General features: G+C 42.9%; 1 protein-coding gene across 3 annotated transcripts in view; it reads left to right on the plus strand.

Moving 5' to 3' along the window:
* Window positions 1-20,906, plus strand: part of znf385b (zinc finger protein 385B) — an 84,731-nt gene that overhangs the window by 23,452 nt on the left and 40,373 nt on the right. For 2 of the 3 annotated variants that reach the window (XM_049593710.1, XM_049593712.1), the window contains exons 2-4: window positions 8,514-8,651; window positions 10,124-10,267; window positions 10,423-10,539. In XM_049593710.1, the coding sequence (XP_049449667.1) occupies window positions 8,516-8,651; window positions 10,124-10,267; window positions 10,423-10,539 (397 nt within the window). In that variant the 5' untranslated portion in view covers window positions 8,514-8,515. The remainder of the gene's footprint in view (window positions 1-8,513; window positions 8,652-10,123; window positions 10,268-10,422; window positions 10,540-20,906) is intronic. The other variant, XM_049593711.1, reaches the window with a different exon arrangement.

Here is a 20,906-nt window from a genome sequence, read left to right on the forward strand (position 1 = left end):
GAGGTGGACGCTTCAGATGTTGGGATTGGAGCGATACTATCTCAGCGATCCAAGGTGGACAACACCATGCAACCCACTCCCTTCCTCTCCCGTAAGTTGTCTCCAGCTGAGCGGAACTATGATGTGGGTAACCGGGAGTTGTTGGCTATTAAGGTGGCTCTGGAGGAATGGCGTCACTGGTTGGAGGAGTGGAGCAGCCTTTTCTGGTATGGACCGACCACAGAACTTGCAGTACTTGCGTACTGCCAAAAGACTGAATTCACGTCAGGCAAGGTGGTCCTTTTCTTTAATAGATTCCACTTTACCCTGTCATATCGCCCTGGCTCTAAGAATGTTAAACCTGATGCTCTCTCGCCAGTTTTGCTCTGCCGCTGCTCCTGAATCTCCCTCTCCATTCTACCCCATCCTGTGTGGTGGGAGCTCTCACATGGGGCATAGAGGAACGAGTCAGACAGGCTTCTGCTAATGTTCCTGTTCCGGAAGGTTGCCCCCCGAACCGGCTGTTTGTGCCTTCTCCTCTCCGTTCTCAAGTGATCCACTGGGCCCATACCTCCCGTCTCTCCTGTCACCCAGGAGTACGTAGGACGATGTTCTTCATTAAGCAGCGGTTTTGGTGGGCCTCCATGGAGAAAGCGGTGGGGGAGTATGTTGCGGCTTGTCCAGTCTGTGCCCGCAATAAAACCCCACGCCATCGGCCTGCTGGTCTCCTGCGCCCACTCCCTGTTCCGCGACCCTGGTCTGACATCGCCCTGGACTTCGTCACTGGTCTACCCCCTCCGAGGTAACACAGTCATACTCACTGTTGTGGACAGATTTTCTAAAATGGTGCACTTTGTTCCTCTGCCAAAATTACCTTCTGCCAAAGAAACGGCAGAGGTTGTGCTCTCAATGTTTTCCGTCTCCATGGTTTCCCCAGTGATGTGGTCTCGGATCGCGGCCCCCAGTTTGTCTCCCGTTTCTGGAAGGAGTTCTGTGCACTGTTGGGAGCCACTGTCAGCCTCTCTTCCGGATATCATCCGCAGTCCAACGGTCAGACGGAGCGGCTCAATCAGGAGCTAGAGACTGGACTGCGCTGCCTTGCTTCACAGAACCCCACCTCCTGGAGCAAACAGCTTATCTGGGTGGAGTATGCTCATAATACATTGCCTTGTTCTTCTACTGGTCTCTCTCCATTCCTGTGTGCTTATGGTTACCAACCCCCCCTGTTTCCGGCCCTGGAGGGTGAGTCACGGGTTCCTTCAGCTCTGGCCTTGGTTCGTCGGTGCCGTCGGACTTGGAGTCGGGCTCGCCAAGTCATGCTTCAGAGTGCTGCTCGTCTTAAGAAGTTCGCTGATAGGCGTCGGACCCCGGCTCCCCTGTATCAGGCTGGTCAAAGAGTCTGGTTGTCCACCAAGGATCTCCCCCTGCGTGTTGAGTCCCGTAAGCTGGCTCCTCGTTTTGTGGGTCCTTTCCCCATATCTAAGGTGATAAACCCTGTGGCACTGAGGTTGAAACTCCCTAAGACCATGAGGATACATCCTACTTTCCATGTGTCCCGTGTGAAGCCAGCTAAGGAAAGCACGCTGGTCCCGGCCGCCCAAACCCCACCACCCCCCCCGGTTGTTTATGGAGGTCCGGTTTATTCTGTCAAGAAACTTCTGGCGGTGCGACGACGGGGCCGGGGTAGGCAGTATTTGGTGGACTGGGAGGGATATGGTCCCGAAGAGAGGTCCTGGGTGTCAGCCAGCAACATTGTGGACCCAGATCTCATTAAAGACTTTCACCAACGTCATCCTGATGTTCCTGGGCCGTCAGGTGTCGGCCATGGGTACTGTAACATCTAGTCCCTGAGTATTATGTTTTTCTGTCTTTGTGCATTTTGATTACTTCCTGTTTTATTTTTGTATTTTCCTGTCTTTCCAGATCCTCACCTCCTGTCCTACTGTGTTTCCGCCTTGTGTGATTACCTGCCCCGCCCTGATTAATGTCACCTGTGTCTCATTAACCCACCTTCCCTTGTGTATTTAGTCTGTGTGCATCCCTTTGTCTCTGCCAGTTCGTCTTTTCAGTTCCCTGTAAGCGTCCCAGCCTTTTTCCCTGTGTGAGTCTCAAGAGTGTATGATCTAGTTCTGTTTTTTGGACCCTGCCTCTGCCTTAGCGTTTTTTGGATACCTCTGCCTTGTCTGACTGCCTTCCTGTGTACCGAACCAGCCTTTTTCATTAAAGACTTTTGTTGTGAACTGAACCTGAGTTGAGTCCTGCTCTTGAGTCCTATCAGTTCAACCTTAACATGTATAAGGTTTTCACTCGACAACAGTCAGATAGTATTAATGGTTGCACATCGGTCGTTTCATTTAAAAAAAAAATTATGGTAAAATAGATTTGCGCTGTTAATAAGATGGTTTCCATTTTTTATGTAAAATAAATTTTAAAAAAATTTGCCAAAGGGGAAAAATGTAATTTCAAATTTTTTATTTTTCTTAATGCATCACTTGCCTGTGCACCTTTGGTGTAGGCTACATTCTGTTTGTAGAAATAGTATCCTTTCAAAACATTTCATAGTGTGACCTTTTGGTAAAATTTGCTTTTTTCCCTTTCTAGCAGAGAGTTTGATGATAAGATCATTGATTCCACTCTCATATCTGTCAGTTCAATATGAAGGTTCACGGGAAAGTTAGCTTAGCTTAGCATAAACACTGAAAACTGGGAAACAGCTAGACTTGACTTAAAAAGGAGCCACATACATACATACAAGGTTGTGTTATCTACATAAAAAATGGATATTATATGTCTAGGTTGGAGCAATGATATTGTTTAGAGTAGTGGTGTAAAGGTAGTTGATGAGGTGGGTGTACTACGAGGTAGATGGGAAGGCTACCAAGGAGGAAGTGGGTATACTCTCCCATACACTCAGCGGCCACTTTATTAGGTACACCTTGCTAGCACTGGCTTGGACCCCTTTTGCCCTCAGAACTGCCTTAATTCTTGGTGGCATAGATTCAACTAGTGGTGTGGTCTTCTGCTGCTGTAGCCCATCTGCTTCAAGGTTGGACGTGCTGTTGGTTCAGAGATGGTCTTCTGCAGACTTTGGTTGTAACCAGTGGTTATTTGAGTTCCTGTTGCCTTTCTATCATCTTGAACCAGTCTGGCCATTCTCCTCTGACCTCTGGCATCAACAAGGCATTTTCACCCAGAGAACTGCTGCTCATTTTTCTCTTTGTTGGACCATCCTCTGTAAACCCTAGAGATGGCTGTGTGTGAAAATCCCAGTAGATCAGCAGTTTCTGACACCAACAACCATGCCACGTTCAAAGTCACTTAAATCACCTTTCTTCCTCAATCTGATGCTCAGTTTGAGCTTCAGCAGGTCGTCTTGATCAGGTCAACATGCCTACATGCACTAAGTTGCTGCCATGTGATTGGCTGATAAGCTATTTGCCTTAATGAGCAGTTGAACAGGTGTACCTAATAAAATGGCTTGTGAGTGTATATTCCAATGGCTTTTTGAGGTGGGTATGCCCCCTATACCTGTGTATACCCTCCACTACACCACTGTTTTAAAGTGAAAACAGTAAAGGAACCAGCACAGAACCCTGTTATCGCCCCTTATTCATCCTAAAGAAGGTTGTTTTGATAACATCAGTACAGATTACACGTTATCTATCAGATAAATATGCCTCAAACAAGTTCTGAGCAAAAACATCCAAAACAATGACAGTGCAGTTTAAATAAAACACCGCTGTCAACAGTATTAAAAGCCTCAGAATGATCCACAAACGGTGCGGCGCAGTGCTGTCCAGTGAATGTATGATATGATATTTCACTATGTATTGATATTAAAGACGCGGAGATGAAACTCACTGAAGTGCTGCTTTGCACTCGACTGAGTCTCTTTGAAGTCTGAAAAGGAGGAAGAGGAAATTCAGGTTGTTGTGAAGCACTGACGCTGAAGAAAATATTTCTGCTTTCCCTCTTCCATCAGGAATCACATTGCTGCTTCAATGCCGTGTATGTGTGTGTGTGTGTATGTGTGTGCGTGTGTGTGGGATTATAACCCACAGCTGGCCTCTCTGATTACTGACTGCCTGGTCAGCCTGGATTAGACTCACACACACACACACATTACAACAGAAAAGGTAAATACACATATTTCATTTCATTTCATTTTAATGCCGAATGCTCAGTTTGCTGACTTGCTTTTTTCTTTTCCTGCGTCTTACTTTATGCATGTGTGTATGTATTTACCTGGGTGAGTGTGTGTGCGTGTGTGTGTGTGTGTGTGTGTGTGTGTGTGTGTGTGGTGTAATTCCCAGCTCAATAGAGCAGATATATTTAATCCTTCCCTCGCTAAAGCTGATGTCAGCATCAGCTGGCTCTAATGTGTGAGTGTGTGTGTGTGTGTGTGTGTGTGTGTGTGTGTGTGTGTGTGTGTGTGTGTGTGTGTGTATGCATTTTGTGGCTAATTCATCACAGTGGCAGATTAACCAGCTGTCTGCAGAACATAAAGTCGACTACTAACAACCAGCTGGAGCAGAGAGACAGGTAGAAAGACAGGAAGTGTGAAAGTGATGGAGGCTTTAGGTTTGCTATTGATTTATCTCATGACCACTGGGGCAGCTTACGTCAGGAGGTAGAGCGAGTCGTCCACCAATCGGAAGATCAGTGGCTCAAGATACTGAACCCCACGTTGCTCCTGTTTGGCTGTTCCATTCCTGTGTGAGTATGTTAAAAACTGAGTAGCACGTATGTGTAAAAAGTCTCCCCTTTGAGAGTAGGCATACCGTTGCAACCCTAAATATCAATATTATATGATATATGGGCTAATATCATTAATACATGTGGGCCATAGGTTGGTACATATCATGAAGTATAAATTAAGTATTCCAACCTCAGTTGGAGTTCGACCACTGCAACTGCACTGCACTGCAGTAATTTCTTCATGTACTGCGTTTCTTCTTCTTCCTTTGATGCCACTTTTCAGACATCAGTGTTTCCATTTCTAGTTTAGAGACATTTCTCTTCTTGGCCGTCTTACGTCCCTGAATGTCGTAAAATCTCAGGTTGAGGCCTCTAAACTGAGGACATATTGGGATATGGAATATTGAAATGCTGATTGTTTTCAGCCGTCACATTTATCAACACCCAATCATTCATATGCTGCGATTGACGAGATGAGAACGTTTCATGAATCACACTCGAACCCTATCGTAAGATGATTTCAGTGCTCGGATCTGCACCAGTTTGTAAGATTGATTGATAAATGAGGGTCTGTATATTTGTCTGAGAATTTTATATCTAAAACATATCTGACAAAAATAAACTATTGGATGGATTGCCAGGAAACGTTTTATTTCCCAGATAATGTGACCTAAAGACTTTGGCGAACTCCTGGATTCCCAACTTGAGCGCCATGAGATTGACATTCATTGTTTGCCATGAAATTTGGAGACAGTGGATCTGAGGCTAGGCAGGAATTGATGTCACATCTCGATAGAGTCAGGAAATGAGAGGAGCCGCTGGTTTTGAGAGGGTTTTTCTGTTAAACAATACTGTTAAACAATATATTGAATGTTACCTAAGAAAACACGGGCCTCTCCTGGATGATGTAACAACCTCATAGATTTAAGATCTAACCATTAGTTTTTATTGTTTCAACTTTTTTCGGAGATTATTTGTCCATCAATCTGGCATTGTCACAGTTTTACTTTCCTAGTTACCTGCATTTTTCTGCATGCACAGTCACTCGGCCCTCAGTCAGTCATTTTCCCCTCATCCTGCCTCTCTGCCGCTCCTACCTGCAAACTAATTACCTGTCTATACTGTTCCCGCTCCTGCCTGGCCACCACGCCCACCTCATCAAGCCAACTCAGTTCACCTGCTCCTCGTTACTCTCAGCCAGCACATAAACTCCAGCCTCTCAGTCACTTGATGCCAGATTATTCTTTGGCACTCATGCAAGACTCTCCAGCACTTTGTTTCTGACTGATTTCCCATACCTACTTCTGACAGCTCTGCCACGGTACCATTGCCTATTACTGGACTGAACTGTGTTTCCTGTTGGGCTAACGCCAGAAGGGGGAAGGGGGCAGGCCCTACACCATAGCCTACGCACGTGGTCTACGCTGTTGTGAGCATTTATACTTATGTGGTGGTGTGTCTGTGTCACTCTGCAGTTACACCTCCAAAGCTCTAGTCAGTGGCAGGGTTTCTGTGAAGTGCTGTAAATTTTAGTTGATTATAAACACACATTAAACACACATTAAACATGGCTTAATAGAGACAATTTCAAACACAAGTACACAAATCAGCTTCACTATAACTCGCAGCATTCTCAACACTTGTCTTTATCTGGACACATTTTCCCCACAAATACAACATGCTAACGTTATTAGCACAAGCCTATGGCATTTTACACTGTAAATTAGCCTGGTGGCTAGCAGACTTTTCCTCTACTCCTATGAAGCCAGGGACAACAGCAACATTTAACAAAAGTAATGTTACAAAGTTCGGCTCCATTACAACTCACAAGGTTCACTGACAAAACAACTGTCTTATACTAAACATATTAGCATGTTGTATTTGTTTTCCAAACAAATACAACATGCTAACATTATTAGTATAAGACTATGGCATTTCATGTTGTATAAATTAGCCTAGTGACGAGCAGAGATTTCCTCTGCTCATATGAAGCCACGATAAATCACACACAAGACTTTTTGTGGAGGCTTTACTGTCTTCACAATTTATTGTTTCTTATCTGTGAAATTAAAGTAAATAAAAGCTTTGTTTCCACTGAGGGAAATGGTTTCAGCTTACAGAAATTTCTTGGGAGGTGCATGTCAGGCTACGACGTAGGGTCTACGTTGATGTAGAGTCTACGGTGTCAATTCGACGCAGAAGTATAAACCTGCCTACTTGCATGGTTAAGCCTCTTAACCATCCAGGGCGGTGTGGCCTTTTTTGGGAGACTTCATGGGAGTGTCGAACTGTATTGTGTGCTACTTATTAGTCCTGCCCTGTACCTGCTGAAATGCAACAGTAAACGCCGTTCCCTACTGTTCCTGGTCTCCTTTGTGCTGCAATTGGGTCCAAACAACAGCCGTTACAGGCATAGTAGAAAGCTCTAGATACTACAGTGCCCATGAGACTCAGTCACTGTTGCTATGGAGGCCAGTGAATCAGTTGCCTAATTAATATAAAATTTCAAAAGAATGTAAAACCTGTTTTCTCTATAGCGTAATCTTTGAATTCGACATGCCGTTGGCGGGGTATGTAACATAATTTTAAGATCTGTGATTGGATATTGCTTGATAAAACGGCACCAGGGGAGTCGAAGTTAATTTCTCACCTTGTGTTTGTATGTATACATATACATAGGCTTGTATCTTAGATTTTATATCAGAGAACCAGATAGTTTCACAGCTGTTCATTTTTTTTTACTCTCACTTCACAACTCTGAATTTGACATGTAGCTTTCTGACACATCCAGACCACTTTGTTGCTGCAATCAGGAGCAAAATACTGCACTATAGCTGCTATATGGTTCTCAGTAGGTCCCCCAGGCTGACCCACGGCTATGAAATAACAGCAGTGAATTTCTGATGGCTGTCTTCCTAAATGTCAAGTCAGTTCAAGTCAATTTTATTCATATAGACCAAACGACAAATTTGCCCCAGAGGGCTTGAATGCATAGCTGGTCCAGCTGGTGTGTCGATGTCGATACCAGAGACCTTGATTTTCTCTCCAGTGCAGACCTTATGGGCACCAGCAGCTGCTATACCACTCTGTGAATTAAAAACCATCATTAGGTAACAATTCCTCCTGTGCCTTCAGCCAATGGTGTGACGTTACAGCATTAATGAGATGATCCAAATCTGATCCAAATCCCCAAAGAGAATTTAAATACAGTAGTAATGCATGTAGGTCATACGAGATAACTGATGATGAAAAAAAAACCTGAGTGGGTGGGTGGGTGTGTGTCCTGTCAGAGGTCATGTGACTTGGCAGAGCGAACGGAACAACAGATGGACACAGTCATAGACTGACCTACACACGCACACACACAGTGTACACTAGACACACACACACATACAGTATGTCATCCTTCCTCTCTCCTCTTACTCATTACTTCATCACTCTCCCTGTGAGCGTCTGATGCTTCACACTCTGCATCCAGTGTCATTCGGGCCTTGCTCCTCTCCGCCCGTCTTTCTGTCCACCTGTCTGTCCCTCAGTGAGTGTCTCCTGTTAGTGTCATTACTTGTTCTTGTGGTCGGTGTCACGCTTACATCAGCACTGTATGCACTGTTGCTGCGTTTGGTCATTACTGTTTTACATCTAGAGTGGATTTGTATTATGGTGAGGTGGTAATATATAAAGTCATGTTATGGATCACTTATTTTAATTCATTATCTGACATTAAGTGTGGGCAGATTGGGTCCTGTTATCACAGTTTATATCATCTACAGATGAATATCAATGATGTTCAGCATGAGTAATCATTATTTATGTGTCTTTTTGTTCTCCTTCCTCAGGGATGAAGACTCCTCTCAGCCCCTCTCAGCTCCTGGAGAGGGGGCAGATCTTTGCCTTTGGAGGAGTGTGTCAAGAGCTGATGGACCCCCCAACACCTACAAGCACCAGTCTGTCTGTCCAGCAGACTCCGTCCACAGGTAACTGACATGCTCCAGAACCAATGCTCTGAATTATCTCCTACATTCTCACTCATCTGTTTAGTTTTCTCCAACAGTCTGACTCATCTCTGATGTTTTTCTCCTGTAGTCCTTCTCTGACTCATCCTTGTTGTTTACTCCAACAGTCTGACCCATTTCTCATTCTTGATGTTTTGTTTTCTCCAACAGTTTGACTCATCCTTGTAGTTTTCTCCCATATACTGACATATCTTTGTAGTTTTCTCCTACAGTGTGACCCATTCTTGTAGTTTTCTCCTACAATCTGACTCACCCTTGTAGTTTTCTCCCACAGTCTGACTCATTCTTGATGTTTTTTTTTCTCTGACAGTTTGACTCATCCTTGTAGTTTTCTCCTTCATACTGACTTGTCCTTGTAGTTTTCTCCTACAGTTCAACTTGTCCTTGATGTTTTGCTTTCTCCTACGGACTAACTTATCCTTTTAGTTTTCTCCTATAGCCTGTCTTTAACTCTTCTATGTAGTTTTCTCCTACAGTCTGACTCATCCTTGATGTTTTGTTTTCTCCTACAGTTTGACTCATCCTTGATGTTTGTTTTCTCCTACAGTTTGGCTCATCCTTGATGTTTTGTTTTCTCCTATAGTCTGACTCATCCTTGATGTTTTGTTTTCTCCTACGGTCTGACTTATCCTTGATTTTTGTTTTCTCCTACAGTCTGACTCATCCTTGATGTTTTGTTTTCTCCTATAGTCTGACTCATCCTTGATATTTTGTTTTCTCCTACAGTCTGACTCATCCTTCATGTTTTGTTTTCTCCTGCAGTCTGACTCATCCTTGATATTTTGTTTTCTCCTATAGTCTGACTCATCCTTGATGTTTTGTTTTCTCCTACAGTCTGACTCATCCTTGATGTTTGTTTTCCCCTATAGTCTGACTTATCCTTGATTTTTGTTTTCTCCTACAGTCTGACTCATCCTTGATGTTTTGTTTTCTCCTATAGTCTGACTCATCCTTGATATTTTGTTTTCTCCTGCAGTCTGACTCATCCTTGTTGTTTTGTTTTCTCCTGCAGTCTGACTCATCCTTGATATTTTGTTTTCTCCTATAGTCTGACTCATCCTTGATGTTTTGTTTTCTCCTGCAGTCTGACTCATCCTTGATGTTTGTTTTCTCCTATAGTCTGACTCATCCTTGTTGTTTTGTTTTCTCCTGCAGTCTGACTCATCCTTGATGTTTTGTTTTCTCCTATAATCTGACTCATCTTTGTTTTGTTTTCTCTTACAGTCTGACTCATCCTTGATGTTTAGTTTTCTCCTATAGTCTGACTCATCCTTGATGTTTTGTTTTCTCCTGCAGTCTGACTCATCCTTGATGTTTGTTTTCTCCTGCAGTCTGACTCATCCTTGTAGTTTTTTCCGACAGTCTGACATATCCTTGTAGTTTTCTCCTACAGTCTGGTGTATTTTTCTACAGTTTGTTGTTTTCTCTTTTAGGTCAGGGCGGAGCCTACTCGCTGTGTGACGTGTGTAATCTGCAGCTGACCTCTGCTGCTCAGGCCCAGATACACTACAATGGCAGGTCTCACCTCCGAAGAGTGAGACAGCTTCAGGCTGGAGAGACAGGACAACAAGCAGCAGGTACACTACGACCACGGCTGTCATGTGATTGTAGCAGCAGTAGTAGCAGTTGTATCTGCACGGGTACCGTTACAGCAGTAACGGCAGTAGCACCAGTAGTTTATTTTCATCAGTTCCTTGTATGTTCTAATGCGTCTTTATGTCTCTGATTCCAGCAGGGACTCAGTCTAGGTCCCTTCCCCAGGTCACAGGGCTCAGCTCCCAGCCTGCAGGACTAACTCCAACCCCAGGCCTCAGTACGGGCCTCAGCGCTTCATCCAGCACGACTGCAGGTAGGGCCGGCGCTATAACTGCTTCTACTACTACTGGTGCACTGCGCCGACATTTACTGATTCATCAAACGTTTTATGTTGCCTCATGACTCCTGTTAAAAATTGCACTTGAATGCACCACAAAGACTACATGTAACATGACGTGCATGTGAATTCTGTACCTGCACGAGAGGAAATGAGTAGTCAGTAGTCTGTGCTTCTAATCCAGACAGTAGGCTATCGCAGAAATGCAAGTTGTCACGGTAACCAGATGGACATTAAGTGCTAAACAGGACATTAATTTGTAAAGTCTGACTTTCTGTCTGCTGATTGAGAGTGACTTTGGCTCATCCATCATCAACAGCTGCTGCCATCTGGAAGAGGTCAGAAAAAAAGAGATTTTGTGTGTGTGTGTGTGTGTGTGTGTGTGTGTGTCTCAGATTGACCCCTGAGAGAATAAATTGACCCTGCATTAACTCAGATCACATACTCAGCCTCTGTCTACGTAATGTTAGCTCCACCCAAACACCTGTCAGTCATGTTGGTAATATGAAATTTGTAGCTCCTCGTAACACGCTGGCCAAAGTTCACAATACCCATGTTACCTGAAATGAACTGAGCATCTCAAAGGTGATATGTGTTTGGAGGAAGGAATGACAAAAAAGTCTTTATGCTCAGCTAGTGCTTAGTGGCTGCTGGTTCATATTCAATGCACAGACATGACAGTGGTATCCATATTCTCCTCTGAATCTGGGCATGAAAACAAGGAAGCTAATTTCCCATAAGTTCTGATGTCACATGTTTAAACTGTTAATGAGATGGTCTTTGAGTATTTTCATTATTTTTGGTTTTCTAAGTCCTTTCAGCGCCCTCTGCTGCGGATATTACAGCTGAAGCCTTTCACATTGCCTGACCCTCTTTGGGTCTGTGATCAGCTGTGACTGGAACAGTTTCAGAGCGTCTTTAGCGATTCAGACCCAGTTTTTAAAGTCAAACTGCTGGTCAACAGAGTGAGAATGTGCTAAGGAGTTAAAGTGGAGCAGACAGCAGCAGGTCATTAAACTGGGACGTGGCACTGCTCCGAAACCACACTGACATTTCCCAAAGACACTGCTTGCATCGATTCAATATCACTGCATTGAATTTGGTTGTGTTAATGTGTCTGTGTCTACAGAAATCTGTCATGATGATGTCTCTATGGGAATTACCTTATAATTAAGAGTTCCAGTTAATTGTCCTTATTTTCTTGATCAAAAAACACAATGCAGAGCTTCCATTGGAAATCTGTCGTTTTAGTGATAAGTGGAGCTGATGTCTAGGTTCCACTCGAACAAGACAACATAAATTGTATTGTAAAGTAAAAAGCATTAAATAAATAAGTTCCAAAATAAAAATACAGGAAAACTCAGGAAATGAAAACAAACAACACACACACACACACACACACACACACACACACACACACACACACACACACACACACACACACACCTAATTACAGTACACAGGAGGATGATGTCCCAATAGAAAGGAAACTGAAAGACAGTCTTTCTCTCTCTCTCTCTCTCACACACACACACACACACGCACACACACACACACACCACTCAGCCTGAATGGTCATGTGTGTATCTGCAGCAGCAGCTGTAATTACATACTATGAGTCTATATCAGTGTACAGGCTACAATAACACTGATTAAAGATTAAATCTCTCTCTACTGGACACACACACACACACACACACACACACACACACACACACACACACACACACACACACACACACACCACTCAGCCTGAATGGTCATGTTGCTCTCCCTCTCTCTCTCCGTCCATTATATGATGCACGCTCGACCATGAAAAGCTCTTTGGCCTGAACTCAGCTCCTCTAGGCCAGGCTGTGTGTGTGTGTGTGTGTGTGTGTGTGTGTGACAGTGACCTGGCTTGCTGAGCAGCCTATCAGCAGTCAGGTCAGATGACATCACAGCCGATACAAACAGAGGAAGACAGTTGATGATATCTGTGTGCTCCTCACTGATGATCATATAAAACAGCTGGAATCAGTTATTTGTATCAACGATCTTGTAAAGACCAGTTATGTTTTCTTTTTTTCATCTTTTCCTAAATAATCTAGAACTCACAGTCAGTATTCATATATCACCAGAAATTCCAAATTAAATTCCCACATGGTCCAGTCATGTAGGTTTGGATTTATGTTGACAAGACACAGCTCCTAATAGAGTTGCATGTTTATGTTTTTTTGTTTGACTCAGCGACCAATGAAATCTTGTCGACTAATGACCTTTCTGGTCGACCAAGGTTTGGTCAACTGTTCAGAAGCAGCCCTAGTAAAAGTATGAAAACATCATCCTAAAAATGTACTAAAAGCATTAAAGGTATAAGTACGCACTGGGCAGAATAATCCTGTCAGTGTTATATTTTTATATAGTATATTACTGGTTGTAATTATTGATGCATTAATGTGTAAGCAGCATTTTTAGCTCTAACTGATGAAGGTGGAGCTCATTTTTATTACTTTATACAGTTGGGTAGTTTAACATATGATGATGAATCATCGTTTACAAATAGACCTTATGTTTTATGTATAAAATCCTGATCTGTAAAGTAGTCACCACGGCTGTCAGATAAATGTAGTTAAACATACAGTAGTAGTACAAAGTGCAATATCTCCCTCTGAAATGCAGTGTAGTTCTTGTGCCCACACACTGTGTGTAGGTGCACAGCTACAGTATGCAGCAAGCTAAATACACTTCCAGTAAAGGTTATAGATGAGGAATTGCATTTGAATTTACTGGAAGTCTTTGTGAATCTGTGAAGCAGTATTGGAGACCACAAAGAAAGTTATTGTAAAAATAAACTAGTACAGTAACAAGATGGATTTATAAGAGTCTAGAAAAGCTGTCAAATTTGTTACACTGTCCCTCAGGAACTGCCAGAAAGACATCATCACCAGTTAAAGATCAGCACGAAGCCCCTATAGAAAGTAAATACAGTAATGGATTTTGAAAACATGCACACAGAGTTAAACATAAGTGAAAGAACAAAGAGTGAAATACTTGTTAGCCCAGCAGTACTAGAATGTGTAGGCAACACATTAGTCTGTGCTCGCACTGAAAGAAAAACATGCACATATGTGGCTGCTGGAGTGATTTTTGGCAAATATTCATCCTTAGCAGCTGTATTAATAGTTGTGCTAGCTAACTGGGGAAGGCAGCTAATGGCTGACTTAGTTTGCAGTAGAATACACATGATAGCTGGGATCAAGTGATATAAACAGTGTGAAGACAGAGGCATCATGCTCTGAACCAGCGTGAACCAAGAAGGCAACATTCCATTATTTTCATACGGTCATGGCAGTGCATTAATGCTTCACTCCTTCTGTTGTTTACATTCCTCAATAAAAGACTAACTTAAATGACTCAGACCATTTTGCTAAGAAGCAGCTCAACAAAATAGCTTACACAAGTCACAGATGCATATTTTCAGAACCTACCATGTAGTCTGGTGGCTTCACTTACTAATCTCTGTGCCCTCTCCTTGTTTGTTCTGTCTCTGTTCTGCCATTAAACTGAAGAGCTTCAGGAGTCCACAGGCGGCAACAATAAGTTTGTCCTCCAATTCTGATTCAGTAACGTCAGTCAAATCTTAACTTGATCTCAATGCTGACAGTCTTTTGCAACACGGAGTCATGGGAATTTCTCACTCAAGTTGAGAAATTTTCAGCTCACGTGAATATGTGATCAGAGCAAATTTCACATGTTTACGTCATTTGAGTTGCCTGGTGCAAATTTGCTTCTATTCATGTCTTTGCATTGACTTTATATGTAATGTCACCGTGTGAAATGCTGGCGCTACTGGATGGGTTGTCCCGTGGCACTTCACACCACTGTTTCAATCTTGCCTCCTCCGGAATTAAATGCACTTTTCCTCCACTCGCTCTCTGCTTGTACATACCAACTCCCGTAGCAGCTCTTTTTCTCTGCTCCTGTGGCAGCTCGACTCCTCTTCTCACCATTGATGCAAAGAGAACTCTGTCGCTGTGTCTCGTGTGTGACGAAGAATGGATGACAAGAGACTTATTAGGATTGAGAAATATCTTGAGCTAAATGACCCACAGACCATATCCAAAAAGACATCGCCTGTTAAGTCATAGCTCTGGAGATCAGCACTTAAGGTGTCCACACATGATTTTAAGCTAACGCAGAGGTGGAAGAGGTATAGATCTTTCAGTAAAATATGTAATAACTTTGCTTGGTTGTCAGTTAACGATCTACAGCATGACGCATCCAGTGTGTGCTAGGTGTGGCACTTGATGTGCATTACATGACGCTCTGCGCGGTGCCGGTTTATTTTCAGCTCTACTGTCGTGGTTGTTACCAGAAACATAATGGTCAACTGAAACCAGCTGCCGGTGGTAGAGCAGACTCATAAATAGAGCAGACTTTTCCATAAAAATGGAAAAACGTGTGACGTTGGCGAAAAGTGCATCAAATTGTGTTCTAAAATACACAGTGCTTGAGTAAATGTAGTTAATTTCCACCACTGCTAAACACATACATCATGTAAAAAAAAGTCTGAAAACACACACACAATTAAAACCAAATCAACAATCCATTAATTTAAAAAAAGCACTGTAAAAATAAAAAAACTACAATCGCACAAACACTATCAGAACCCGAATTCATGGAATAAAAATGATAACATGGTTTTCTTAGGCTGAGGATCTTGGAGAATCATAGTCATAGTAAGGGGAGAGGAGTGCTACCTCTCACTGAATATGCTCCTACTTTTCTCCTCAGTGGCAGTTAATGACCACTGAGAGGCAGTATTAACACTCACACACACACACACTTAAACACACACACACACTCAGTCACTAATGAAAGAAGTGAATTCCCATGATCCACATGCTCAGTACAAATGAAGAGATTAACTCACATGAGACTCATAACATTTACAATATTACAGCTCCCCTCCTCTGTTGGTTTCCTGTGTTCAGCGTGGGCAGAGTCGTTGCTGGGTCCTTAAGACAACAACACTAATGTGCTTTGACTGTGTAATGCGTTGTACTGCTGCAAATACATGCCGAGAATGCAATGTGTAAAATATTTGGAGGAGAGTGTTGAAGTTTCTTTTATTAACTGGGTGAAGTGTAAAGTTACATTTTAATGAGACCAACTGTTTTCCTGATTGGTTTCTTTCACTGTGGAAATGTCAAAATCAGTTCACCTTTTACTTTCTTTGCCTTTCATGTAAAAATGTGAGTGTGTGTGTGAGGGAGAGCTAGCTCTAATTAGCTCTCCTGGGCTAATAAAGGTCAGCGTGTTGTCCTGCTGATACCTCATACATAATGAGTACCAGACAGTTATTAATAGATACCTATTGTAGCTTGTGTTTGTGTGTGTGTGAGTGTGATGGAGAGACTTAGCAGGTGTTGATGTGTAGTCTTGGGTTGATGTATTCAGCTGTGTATGAATAGACCCTGCTGACGGATATACACACTCAGGGCGCTGTTCAGTGATGACAATAGCCTCAGAAGAGGGAGGGAAGGATGGAGGTCGAGACTGCATGGGGGTGCATGACCAGATTTGAACCTATGATGCTGCACCCACATGACCCACATCTGTGACCACCAGTTGACAACTTGTAATACAATATGTGTTTATAGGTCAAGAAAAAACTGCTAGGGCTACTAGAACTAGGACTGGTGGGACAGATTAAGGTCTAGGCAGTAGAACGACTCAAGGTCTGAGAGGTTTAGTCAAGTTTAGGTAGAACAATGGCTCTCAACTGGTGGGTCACAGTCCAAAAGTGGGTTGTGGGTCCATTCTGAATGGATCACAACTGACTCGCGAATGTGTCAATTTATAAAAAACATGCTTTATTTTGAAGTAGAGTGAATTTCCAGCACAGAACTTTTATTTTGAAGTGCTGTTTCTTGCTGTAGAGTGAATGAATAATGGACAGCTACTTCACAGAGACAGCAAACTAGCTAGACAGCATGGCCAAATGCAAGTATGATGATAAATATAGACCCTTTTAAGGCTGATGTCACAATGACATCAGTTTGGTTGGAGGTGGAGCTGGAGGTGAAACACAACTCACCACCACAGGGCTGTAGGTGACATAGGACTCTTAAAATCTCGTCTTGTTGTGTTAGAAAGCCAGAATAGAAGGAGTCATGGCTCAAAACTAGCCGCCACTGCCCGTCAACAAAAACACTGGTTAAATGCAAAAAGACAAAAGGACTGGATGGAGCTATCATCAAAAATGCTCACATGTGCAGCGCACACTTCATATCAGATTAGGGGAAAAGTATTTCCTGTTGTATGGATGAATAACGTTATGTGTATTAAGGGTTATCATGTCCACCTCATCAGAAACTGGGGAGGGATCAAGAGGAATATTGGATTTTTCCGTAACACTAACTTTTTAGCACATTAGCTAACGTTAGCTTTGACAGCAAAACAAACTGGAGGAAACTGTTAAAGTGTCGTCCTCCTTTGTAAGATTGGCATAGTTATCAACTACAAAGCCAGCCATCCCACCTTCAGCAATCCTGTCAAATCATCCATCCATAGTGGAAGTATGTTACAGTGTTGGTTAATCTTTAATTGCTATGGAACTCTTGAGGCTAAAATACACTGGAATACAAGATGGCTAGATGCACATTGGTGCATCTCGGTGTGTAACCTGACATGGTGCATTCGTAAATTTAGTCTGACGCTCTACCCTACAACAGGAGCCCTGTTGGTCAAAGAGGATTTCTAAATGCACCACTTGTATCATCTTCCTCCATTGTGTCAAACAAGCCAACAGAACCTGTTTGCTAGCGCTAGCTAATGTTTGTGGAGAATCATTTTGCCTCCAGCTAAGCCCCACCCACCAGAAAATGTCATGATGTTCACTAAACAGTCTGTATTAAACTGTGTGAACCTCGAATTAAGGACTAAGGAGAAATCGGGACCCTGTGGCTGGACCAGTTGGGAACCAAGGAGGTAGAAATCTGTTGACACCAGCTGAAATTGCAGAGGACTGGGAGGACTGGTCATTGTGTGGACAAAAACTTGCAGGACTTCGAAAGGAAAAGAAAATAGTAGAATACTGATAAGATTGATAGAGTAGACACCTGTTTAACAGACACTAAGAATTGTGCCCGATTATTATGTAACAGTGAAAAGAAAAATGAAATACACTTGATGCTATTGGAGAAGATGACTAGACAGTGGAGTCTGTTGCTGTCCATGCTGGAGTCGTATGGAGATTGACTGGCTTCAGGAGCCAGCCTCAAGTGGCCTTTCAAAGGACTGATACTTTTGCCACTTCTGTATTGGGTGTGTGGCCACTTGTTGCCCCCCCTTGTGAATGATCAGTTAACAAGGGTCTGCTATTATAGTATAGATGACCTGACATAAACTCTTATAGTGTATATGACCTGACATGACTTCAGCCAGATGACCTGACATGACTGAGACCCAGTACGGGTAGGTGAGGAGAGGCCATTGTTCCCAGAATAACAGGAAACAGCAGCATTAGTGATAGTGTTTCCTCATCACTATCTGTCACTAAACCATTCTGAATTATTATTCCTAGCAGAATGTACCAAGGTCTAGTAGAAATCTGGTAGGACTAGTGGAACTGGTAAAGGGATTGGTGTTGGGGATTTGGGACTGGTAGAACTAGTCATGGTTAAGTAGGAAACTGGTACTGGCTGGACAAGGACTTGTTAATGTACAGCATAAAAACAGATAGTAAAGGACTGGCAGTATTGGTCAAGGACTAGTAGACAACCGATGGGACTTGCAGCGGTAGAGGACTGTAGGACCAGTATCTTTGTTAGAGAGTAAGAAGGACTAGTAGAGGACTGGTAGAGGATGATCTCTATAAACAGATATATGTGGATATGTGCAGAATCTGTAGGCAAGGGGGCAAGATTTTGGTGCTCTGGTTTCATTTCCAAGTAGCATTAAACAATCAGGTTTGAGCGCCAGGAAAACAGAAGTGGAAAGCGCTGGCCGGAATGCAACCTCTGAACCCATCAGCTACAGTCTTAACCTCAATTCAGACCAAAGATTTGCGACGAGACGAAACTGTTTTAGAACGTTGCAGAGAAAAGTTGCAGCAGTGTGAGCTGGCTGTCTGAACTCGACTCAAGCCAGCTGATGGTGTCACCTGCAACTCAGCTGGTCAATTTGCCGACGGCTGGTGTGAGAACGTAAAGCTGGTCACCTGTTTCTACAGCCAGTCGGCTTGTAGTGAAATCCGCTGGTCAAATCAAAATGACCTTGCTGCGGCAGGTGCTCCGTCCCCGCCGAGCCCTGTTTCCGTTCTCACGGTGTGCCGTGTTGGACGGTGGGTCGCTGCTGCTGTTCATTGTATGTGCTTATGCCCCCCCTGGTTATTCATATTATTGTGGCACATTTATTATGAATACAGTCCATCTGATGCTCATTTTGTTTCTGTTTTTTGCCGTTTTATCACTTCTACAAATGCAGCTGTAGCCAGTATCTCATTATCACTGTCCTCATTCATATTTTAAGAAGCTACAAATTATATTCAGCCCAAAAATAAACCTGAAAAGCTGCAAATCAGAACAGAAGTACAGAGAGTTGTTGCATAGAGATGATACACCATCTCATCTAGTTGCATTGGTGTGAACTGGCAGGTTTTTAGAGCGTTGCAGAACGGCACGTTGCAAGTAGTTGTCTGTTTCCACTCATGAATCTTTGGTCTGAACTGGGCATTGAGATGATTTTGCTTTACATACGCTTTTTGTAAAAATGTTCTGCATCCATATGCAGATTTCTGTTTGTAGAGATTACCTGAAATGAGCGGTGCATGAAAGAGGGAGTCTTGGCAGGATTTCTGCTTCCCCCACTGGATCTCCCACAATACTGGCCGCTGCCCCCAGAGGCTTATCATCGTCAGACTGAGAGCTGATGGGTTCCAAGAGGATGGGTAGAGGATGGCTGTTGTTTTCCAGTCCTGTTTATTTGTGGTTCTGTTTTCCTTGCTTTTCAGTCATACATTTTTCAGTTCACTAGCTTACTTCTTTTTTATTTTCCTCTCCTCTTTCTTGGTTGATTTTTTTAATCTGTCTTCCGTGTTTCCTGATGCTTATTTTGTTCAGTTATTTGTTTGTTGCTCTCTTTAATTCTTGCTTCATGTACTCATTCTGTATTTTGTTCTTGAGTATTAAGTAATTCATAGCTTGTGTCCTCCTCTCCCCTCCTTTGAGTCACGGTGCCATGAACTGGCTGAGAGTGTGTGAGCAACACAGAGATAGAGAGACAGTGAAAGAGGGATTTCCATTGAGACAGAGTGACTGTCATCGCTGCTCACCCTGAATATCATCACCTCAGTGATTCCACTGCACACTCTTCCTCCTCCTCGCTGTGTGTCGGTCGCGCTCCTCCATCCACACAATTGTCCCTCTGCGCTCACACAGACAGACAGACAGACAGACAGACAGACAGTCAGGTGGCGATTCTCTGCTGTTTGGTTTGGGTTTTCTCTCCGTTAGTTTTTGTTGTCGGGGGAGCAGATGATGGACAGGAGAGGGAGGAGGGGGATGAGGAGGAGGAGGTGAGACGGCTGTCGCCCTGTTGATGATGTGGAGTAGTTTCCTGAGTCGAGGTAGGTGATCCTTCTATGTGTTTCTGTTTGAGCTCCACGTTGAGCTGCTGTGGTTCTCAATGTTAGCGTCCTTTTTTTTCTGGGTCTGTTACGTGTGAGTGTGTTTGTTCACTGAGGGGAGGACAGGGGGGATTACATGACCCAGAGGTCGTGACCTGGAATTGAACCTTAAACTGGGGTGATGGTCTCTCTGCTCATGATGTGTACAGTCTAAAATTGGTCATTGTCATATGTAGACATAATGACAGTTATTTTCACATCACAGCAAAATGTCTAATCTTCTTCAGACTGTTTTCTATTTTGTTGTAATATTATTATAGTAATATAATCAACCAGTCAGTACAATTCTGTTGATCTGTTTTTGTTTGCTAGAGCTGGAGTATCTCTTAATTGTGTTGTTTCTTGGCTGAGGTGTAAAAGTTGTGCTACTGATTAAGAGGAGATGTGATAAAGGCTGATGGAAGCTGATTTCAACTATGAAGGATGATGTTATGAGACTAGATATCTGAGATAAAATAAAAATCAGAGATAGCTTTAGTATTTTATGATGGTTATTTAATTATTTTAAAATTCTAAAATTATTTGGACATGCTATATTTAAGTAATATATAATATAAAGGTTCTGTATGCGACAGAGTGTTAATATCGCAGCAACTTACTATTTGCTATGTAAAAATATAGTGGAGTAATGGCGTCCTGAGCAGAGAATGAATGCTATGTCTGTATGTGT

This window comes from Epinephelus fuscoguttatus, linkage group LG13 (genome assembly GCF_011397635.1).
Source record: "Epinephelus fuscoguttatus linkage group LG13, E.fuscoguttatus.final_Chr_v1".
NCBI lineage: Eukaryota > Metazoa > Chordata > Actinopteri > Perciformes > Serranidae > Epinephelus > Epinephelus fuscoguttatus.